Source organism: Sinocyclocheilus anshuiensis, unplaced genomic scaffold, assembly GCF_001515605.1.
Source record: "Sinocyclocheilus anshuiensis isolate Anshui unplaced genomic scaffold, SAMN03320099.WGS_v1.1 scaffold629, whole genome shotgun sequence".
In the NCBI taxonomy this organism is placed as follows: domain Eukaryota; kingdom Metazoa; phylum Chordata; class Actinopteri; order Cypriniformes; family Cyprinidae; genus Sinocyclocheilus; species Sinocyclocheilus anshuiensis.
In genome coordinates this window covers 159,770-169,206 of record NW_015536485.1, presented here as the reverse complement: position 1 = coordinate 169,206, position 9,437 = coordinate 159,770, and the positions used below count along the sequence as shown (strand labels likewise).

The following is a 9,437-nucleotide window of genomic DNA, read 5'->3' as shown; positions in this document are numbered from 1 at the left end:
TAGCGCCATTTTGGATATCCACTGAATGCTAACAAGCGTATGTTGTTCTTTGTCAGACGCACTTTTTATCCCTGTTTGTACTAAACCCATTTGGTGGGTTTGCTGCCAAAAAGCTATTTTTTTAGTTTCATCTGACCATAGAAGCCAGTGGCATTTGAAGTTCCAGTCGTATCTGACAACTGAATATGCTGGAGTTTGTTTTTGGATGAGTGAGGAGAATTTTTCTTGAAACCCTCCCAAACAACATGTGGTGATATAGGTGCTGTTTGACCATTTTTTTTAAGGTTTTCTGACCCTGAGACTCAACTATTTTCTGCGATTCTCCAGCTGTGGTCCTTGGAGAGTCTTTAGCCACTCAAACTCTCCTCCTCACTGTGCATTAGGACGATATAGACACACGTCCTCTTCCAGGCAGATTTGTAACATTGTATGTTGATTGGAAATTCTTAATTATTGCCCTGCTGGTGGAAATGGGAATTTTCACTGCTCTAGCTCTTTTCTTAAAGCCACTTCACCAATTTGTGAAGCTCAATTATCTTTTGCTGCACATCAGAAATATATTCTTTGGTTTTTCTCATTGTGATTGATGATTAAGGGAATTTGGGCTTTGTTTCAGAAATTTATATTTCTGTGAAACAGGAAGCCATGGCTGGATAATTTCATGTTCATAATCACCCTGGAGTGCTCAAAATTGTGAATATGAATGGGAATATACTTCAGAGATATTTTACTCATAAGAATTTCTAGGGGTGCCAATAATTGTGTCTAACGTGTATTTGAGAAAAACATTTATTTCATAATGATATTTCCCCCCATTTTCAATTCTTATTATCCAATGAAAGGTTCGATTTTTGTGAATTTTTTTAATAAAAGATCAAAAGGATTAACAATGCAGATTAATTTTCACAGCCTTCTTTGATCATATTTACCAAGGATGCCGATATTTTTGGCCATGACTGTATGTTTCAGTATGGAGCAACTTCTGGAAAATGCTTAAAAACACTATTGTGGACGTACCCTGACGTCATGCATCCCAAACATCCACTAAAAAATGATCCTGGAACAAAATGGTTACAAGTCATTCCAAAAGTGGCTCAGATAAATGAACTTCTGAGGAAAGGTCAAGGACATTTGATTGCATATACTACTTTTGTTATTAGTTTTATATGCACTGACATTCAGGCATTAGGTGTCCAAATACTTTTTGAGGTCACCACAGTCTGGATTTAGTTTAAAGAGTCATCATGAAGTAAGATTCTTTGTGTGCTCTCTTTGCAAAGCAATAATTAGATTTTCCAAAACACTACTAAGTATTATTTTTTGGTAAAAAAAAAAAAATAAAGAATCTAGAAATAACAGAAGCTTCTGGCTGGTTAAAATGTTTCAGTTTGGTCCTTTTTGCATGTGTGAGAAATTGTGTTTGAGAAACCGTGCAGCTGAGTCATTCATCCATAGCCCATCCTGTGAAGACAGAAGTAATTTCTGAAAGGGCCAGTAATGGGCTGAGGGACCGTTATCATGGGCTGGGTGGTGTTGAGCAATGCCTGTTCTCACCCACAACAAGCTGGCTATTGTGCAACAGCTGCTCAGTCACCACGCAAACAATAGCTGACTCTGTGACCCATTGTCACCCATCTATTGGCCCGTCATGTGTTGAGACTGAGAAGAATGAAGGCGAGCAAAAATAGCAATGCATACAACACCCATATTCATGGATGATTGAAAAAGAATCAAGCGTAGCGTTAGTTCTGGCAGGTCACGTTAGTCAAGCTCGCATCAGCTGACCTTCAGCTGATCCCCATCTACCTATGGGACTACGACACCTATCTAAGCATTCATATATAAGGTCCCTCAGTATTATCAGCAGTTTTCGCATTGCTCAATAGCTAATTACCCTCCTCCATCCCCAACTCCTCCTCTGTCAGTCGGGATTCAGCCTTCTGATTACCCTTGAATCAGACTAATTCTAAAATGTGTACATAAAATGACTGAACTTTAACAATATCTGCAATACATTTATGTTAGTTCTGTTCTGTTTACCCTGGGGGGTTATTGCTGCTCTCCCTGTTCTCATCCATGCTAGGCTGCATGGAGGCGCAGGGAGTTCTTGCCCAGAACAGAACCATACCGCCAATCCAAACTGTATGCTAATTGTCAATCATCTTTGACGATAGTGGTCCTGACAGAAAAATATTTTATCCATTTACTCATAGTCATACCCCTGCATAAAACAGCAAGCAAAAATAGCAATGCATACAACACCCATATTCATGGATGATTGAAAAAGAAAATATTTTATCCATTTACTCATAGTCATACCCCTGCATAAAACAGCAAGCAAAAATAGCAATGCATACAACACCCATATTCATGGATGATTGAAAAAGAAAATATTTTATCCATTTACTCATAGTCATACCCCTGCATAAAACAGCAATTTATTTAAATATCTGGAATATCCACAGGTAAATAAACAAATAATAAGCCTTTCCATACAGCACAGAAAATAATCACAAAAACGCTTGCCAAAACAAAAATCCATTTATTTTCTCACAATGTCCTTTAGTATAGTATTGAGCAAAAAAGTTGTCAATAAAAAAAGATCCAAAATATATATTTCATATTCAGTGTGAAATAAATATCAGATGTTGTCACGCCATTGACCTTTGGTAAATAAATGAGCGAGGAAGCTGTTTTGACGTGACAAATAATATATTCTGCTGCCTCTGCAGAGGTGGCAGACAGTATTACACACACACACACACACACACACACACACACACACACACACACACAACTGTCGCACTGATAAAACAAGTGGTGCAATGCATGCTGAATGAAAGAAAATCTGAGACGATTTTCCCAGTGTGAACACTTACAATGACATACAAAAAATTATGTATGATCAAATGTGTTGACCGCTGTAGATTAAAGAAACAAACGAAATCATAATTAATACAGCATCAACATGCAGCGGAGTTATTTGCTGAATGGTTCATGGTAATGTCATTAAGCATTTGCACTTTTCATTCTACCTTTAAAAGTGTGTAGGCATTTGTGGTATTTTGCGTGAGCACAAACAAACCAAACCAAAGACAAAGATACGGGCCACTCTGGTGAAAATATAGTGTTACAGTGGTGTCCTAACAGTACGCTGCCTTATTAATCATTGATTTTGAGCACAAGGTATTAATTTCATTGGGCCTGTGGTTATGTTTACAGCTCTACAGACATAAGATCATATGAGAGATAGTCCCACCACCTACAGCAGAAATAAAAATAAGCAGCTTAAGTGAACATCTGACAAGTTAAAGGGATAATTTGAATAAAAATGAAAAATGAAAAAAAGAATAACACTCTTATGTCGTTCCAAACTTGCACAGTGTTATTTTAGTATCACTGACTACATTTACGTGTGCACCAAAAATTTGATTATTTCCAAGGTCCCACTTTATATTAGGTGGCCTTAACTACTATGTACTCACATAAAAAAATAAGTACAATATTGTGCTCATATTGTATTACAAAACACTTTTGCTGCTATTGAGGTGGGTTATGGGTAAGGTTAGGGACATGTTTGGGGGTATGAGTACGTTTAAGAGTGGGTTAAGGTATAAGGGATGGGTCAACAGTTTAACTATAAATGTAATTACAGAAATGAATTACAGATGTAATTACATTCAGGTATTTTTTAAAATATAAGTACAATGTAAAAAACATGTATGTACACAATAAGTGCACTGTATCACATGATTAATTTAAATGTAAGTACATGGTAGTTATGGCCACAATCAATTTGATCAAAGTATTGTGTTTACATTAGGGCTGCCCTTGACTAAAGATTTTTCTGGTCGACTAGTAGTCATTCATTTTATGATAATGAGCCTTTAATTGCCTACATAGCCTAATAATCGCTCAAGCGCACACATAAAGCTTGCCACAGCACACCGGCAGAAGTAATGATGATGAATGTGTCAGGAAAAAACAGTAAGATTAAAGTGCAATAACATTTAAATAATCTATTGATAAACTAGTGCTTTCTGTGTTTTCGGATTATTTTTATTATTAAAGGGGTCGTATGATGCAATTTAAATTTTTCCTTTCTCTTTGGAGTGTTTGAACCTTAAACCGCATAAACACATTTCATTACACCAAATACACAAAATAATGTTCTTTTTAGCAGCATCATATGACCCCTTTAAGAGATGAAGTCGGCGACACTGACTCGTCATCTCCACAGTAGTGGATGCGCTTGCATGCAAGTTTCATATGGATTAGCCTACATAATCTGAGAATATTAGTTATTTTCAGATTTGAATTGTTTCATTTGAAAGTTCATTTCACTCTCTATAGGTATATTTTTCATGTCTGTAAGGCAAGTATGCACGGAGTTTCGCGCTCAAGTTCACAGAGGCCGAGACGGCAGAAAGCGCATCCTGTTTGCTTTCATTATTTTACAAAAGCGCAATGTTTTGTTGTTATAGTGAGTGCACACAAATAAACGTAGAGGCTTTACAAATTCGAAAGATGTATTACTCTTATCTGTATGACCAAAATGACGGAGTATTTTAAGAGCAAGTGAGCACACCGGCGCCTCCATCTGTCATGCTGTGAGCACGCTACTGTTCAGCTTTCACACTCCGCACAGACACTTGAATAGCGCACATTTTTCTTGGTTAACATTAGATTGGGCGGCCATGTAAAGTTGCTACTACTTACATATTTCAGATGATAAGCCATTTGAGGTCGATGAATGATAGGCGAGCATTTGGATGTACTTTTTTACCACAAAATCCAGCCGTTAACGATCTGTCCGTCACAGACTGCGTGACCTCACCACTTTCTGTGGATTTTTTTTTTTTCTGTGACTAATAAAATTTTGGTCGACCAAGCCTCTTCTTGTCGACTAAAATTTAGTCAACTATTAGGGGGCAGCCCTAGTTTACATCAAGTGAAGTTTAATCACAATATTGTTTAAATCTCATATGAATGTGGATATAAATGTAGTCATAGATATACTATTATAGTTTTTTTATATATTTTGATTTATTTTGATTAAAATTAATTTAATTTAAATTAATTAAATTACATTTTTATTATTTTATTTGAATTTTATTAGTAGTAATTTTGCTCAGTGTTTTGTTCAGTTTTATTCATTTTTATGTCTATATAGTTTTAAGTTTTAGTTTATAGAGTTTTAGTTATTTTAGTACTTCAACTTAAAATAGCTGAAATAAAATATGTTTTTATTTTATTTTATTGTTATTTTATTTTAGTTAATGTTTTACTTTATTTCAAGTAATGCATTTTTTTATGGTTATAGTTCTAAATTTAGTTAATGCTAATAACCCTAAACATGTTTTTTTTTTCTTTTGTGGAATATAAAATATGTTATTTTAATTGTTTCAACCACTTTTGTCCACACAATGAAAGTAAATGGGGTCCAAAACAATAACAACATTAAATCATACTTACTTTTATGGTATGAATGGATTCTTTTGTTTAAGTAAAATAAATAATTGCATACAGGCTTGGAACGACATGAGGGTGAAAAGATCTTTTTAAATATACTGTAACATATATAGGTAGATTCTAGGACGTTTCTGTAACACGACTTTAGGATTATAATCCAAAATCGATTGTTTCATAGGGGTTTCTCAGTAACTTTGCGGTCTGACTTCCTTGTTTAATTTGTAAAACCTGATCTCAGATAAAAGCAATAGCAGTCCAACTGCTGTGTGAAAAGCAGTAGCTGTCTCGCAGATGAAAAAGGACAGACAGCACACACAACATACACAGGTGCTGTCCTCTCTCAGTTGGTCCTCAGTTGATAATCTGTCAAAAATGTTCAAGCAAAGTCAGAAAGTACAACTAATAAACTGTATATATAAAATAACGAGTGCATGAAAATTTAACTGAAGGCATTTGAATATGTTATTGACATTTGGGTGTATGGATATATCTGAAGAAATCCATTGTGGTTTAAGATCTGATGTCTGCTTTGCAATTCTTATGAATAAGTGAACAGGGCTGAGGGATTAGAGTGACTCTCTCTCCTCTGGTGTCGCTGATGCAAATGGAAAACTGATAGTCTACACTATTTCAAACGTTGTGTGTGTGTGTGTGTGTGTGTGTGTGTGTGTGTGTGTGTGTGCAGCAGACAGAGTAAGGCTCATGTTCACTGAACTTTTAATGCAGGCTGAAGGTAAACTTTATATCAGAATGATATCGGAGTAAGCGTGAGGGAATTTCTGAATATGTCTCACCTCCACTCTGAGTAATGTATCGCACCCACGGTAATGCCTGATATCCGCTCTTCGCGATAATCTTCAAGTATCGCACCTGTGTTTGTTACCACACACAAACAAAATGGATTACAAAAATCGAATCCACTGCATCATGACCATTATCAAAGAATATTTTGAGGCGAATATGTGTTTTGCCACACCTGAATGCCTGACACTGTGAAGTAAGGAATCTCAAACTTCACTGTGATTGGTCGTTTGGCCTCGAGTACATCACTTTCCACACTCGGCAGTCCAAAATGAGCGCGCATCATGAACTCTTTTCCGCCCTTCAACAAGTAAAGACACGTCATTAGTTTTTGACACATCTAACTGTCTAATTAACACTGCAACAATCATCACTTCAGTCGTAAGTCTTGTGAGTCATATTCCTAAGAGGGTGATACAAACTTTCCCGTCTCTACAAGGCTTGCAACAGCACAAAACTCCAGAACCGATTCACGGCCTTTCAAGCCTGAAATGCCCATAACATCATCAGGATTCGAAAAACATTCTTGACTAAATGTCTGTATTCTTAGATTTAGAATTTTATTTATTTTTTTAAAGCTGGTTTTGCCACTAACTATACGTAATAATAAGGCATGGAATTATAAGTTCAGTACGTCTTGGCTTGTACTATTTTTGATGTCCTATTTAAGACAAAATAAATAAAAGTTTCTTTTTTGGCAAACACTTTATTCTGCACATTCTGTATACATGCACCTTTGGCAAACTCTTTAGATTTTATATTTTGTATACATGCTCCTTTGGAAACACATAATTCTTCACATAATTGCTTCTTTGGCAAACACTTTATTTTGTATATTTTGCATACAAGCTCTATACCATTTTCATGGGTGTTTGCCTTTAATTGTAGAGAAAAAGGGAAAGAAATAAAAATAAATAAATTAAAAACAAGACATAAAAGACAAATAAAGTTACTAAAATAAATAAATAATAATTAATGTATACAACAAACATTCACAAGCAATATACAATATAAACTGAAAAAAAAAACCGAACAAAATAAATAAAAATACAGTGAATATACAACAAGAACACCACCAAAATTGAAATAAATATTTAAACTGTAAATATTCTTTTATTTTATTGCCACATTTATGTTGTCTCTGTGAAATCAGCAACAATTTGGTTGATTTGTTGTTGTTTTTTTAATTTCAAAATAGGATTTTCAGGAATCTGAATGTTAGTTATTTGCTACAAAGATCTCAAACATCTTAAGCATGTATGGTACGTACAGGGAAGGACTTGATGTTCCATTCTACAGCACTCTTCTCAGGAACCCATTTAGCCTGGCCCGTGGTGGTCTTAAATTTGGGGGAGTCAGCGTCACTGGGAACAGGAACTAAGATGGACACATTGTTGGCAGTGGAGCGGCTCTTGAACTGACTGCGGGCCTGGAGAACAGATTGAGGAACTATAGCACAACTTCGCACACCAAATAAAACTTCCAAAGCTACACTTTCAGAAACTAAAGTTTTAGTATGGCAAGGGCAATAGGACAAAGCATGTTTATGTCAGAATCTGACAAGTCTTTGGACACAGCTCAGGTAAACTTCGAGCCATTCCCCAGGACAGAAGCCTGAAAGCTAATTACTGAAAGCAGGGAGTGTGCTGGAGGAGGCAAAGCAAGAATCAGTGGAGTGTGTAGATTGTGTGTATGTGTGCAGCTCTACCTTAACCTTGATCTCTACTCGACTGTGAGAGAACTTCTCTATTACACTCTCAATCCATATTAGAGGCTTCACCTGTCAGAACACAGGAGTGACAGAGAAATAATAGAGCAGTAAGTCTGTTGCCACTTATTGAGCCACTGACTTGCCTTTTTGACATGTAATCTTCTTAAATAAATTAAATACAGTAATACTTCCAACAGCATAACATCATTTCAAAATGTAATATTACAATATAATCCATTATATAGACTATATATTTGTGTGTGTGTGTAGACAGTAAAATTAATTATAGTCAGTATATAGACAGTAATTATAGTCTTAAAAAATGCATTTCAATTATTCCATTCTACAGCCTGGGGTCAGTACAATTTATTTATTTTATTTTATATTTTATTTTATTTTTGGAAAGAAATGAAATCTTTTGTTTATTAATACTTAATAGAAATGAATACTTTTGTCAAGGATGTATGATGTTACAAAACACTTCCTTTTCAAATAAATGCTGTTCTTCTGAACTTTCCATTCATAAAAAAAAATAGTATTAATATTTATAGTAGTACAATAATATTTCTCAATATTACTGATTTAACTGTATTTCTGATCAAATAAATGCAGCCCTTGTGAGTAAAAAATACTTCCTTCAAAAAGGTAGTGTATACAGGTGCATCTCAATAAATTAGAATGTCGTGGAAAAGTTCATTTATTTCAGTAATTCAACAAATTGTGAAACTCGTGTATTAAATAAATTCAATGCACACAGACTGAAGTAGTTTAAGTCTTTGGTTCTTTTAATTGTGATGATTTTGGCTCACATTTAACAAAAACCCACCAATTCACTATCTCAACAAATTAGAATATGGTGACATGCCAATCAGCTAATCAACTCAAAACACCTGCAAAGGTTTCCTGAGCCTTCAAAATGGTCTCTCAGTTTGGTTCACTAGGCTACACAATCATGGGGAAGACTGCTGATCTGACAGTTGTCCAGAAGACAATCATTGACACCCTTCACAAGGAGGGTAAGCCACAAACATTCATTGCCAAAGAAGCTGGCTGTTCACAGAGTGCTGTATCCAAGCATGTTAACAGAAAGTTGAGTGGAAGGAAAAAGTGTGGAAGAAAAAGATGCAAAACCAACCGAGAGAACCGCAGCCTTATGAGGACTGTCAAGCAAAATCGATTCAAGAATTTGAGTGAACTTCACAAGAAATGGACTGAGGCTGGGGTCAAGGCATCAAGAGCCACCACACACAGACGTGTCAAGGAATTTGGCTACAGTTGTCGTATTCCTCTTGTTAAGCCACCCCTGAACCACAGACAACGTCAGAGGAGTCTTACCTGGGCTAAGGAGAAGAACTGGACTGTTGCCCAGTGATCCAAAGTCCTCTTTTCAGATGAGAGAAAGTTTTGTATTTCATTTGGAAACCAAAGTCCTAGAGTCTGGAGGAAGGGTGGA

General features: G+C 35.7%; 1 protein-coding gene across 1 annotated transcript in view; it reads right to left on the bottom strand.

The window, feature by feature from the left end:
• Window positions 1-5,518: 5,518 nt before the first annotated feature.
• Window positions 5,519-9,437, bottom strand: part of LOC107684323 (AP-1 complex subunit mu-1-like) — a 14,251-nt gene continuing 10,332 nt past the window's right edge. The window contains exons 8-12 of the mRNA XM_016480557.1: window positions 7,982-8,053; window positions 7,544-7,702; window positions 6,449-6,574; window positions 6,267-6,342; window positions 5,519-5,835 (exon numbers count right to left, since the gene is read on the bottom strand). Coding sequence (XP_016336043.1) covers window positions 5,813-5,835; window positions 6,267-6,342; window positions 6,449-6,574; window positions 7,544-7,702; window positions 7,982-8,053 — 456 coding nt within the window. The 3' untranslated portion in view covers window positions 5,519-5,812. The remainder of the gene's footprint in view (window positions 5,836-6,266; window positions 6,343-6,448; window positions 6,575-7,543; window positions 7,703-7,981; window positions 8,054-9,437) is intronic.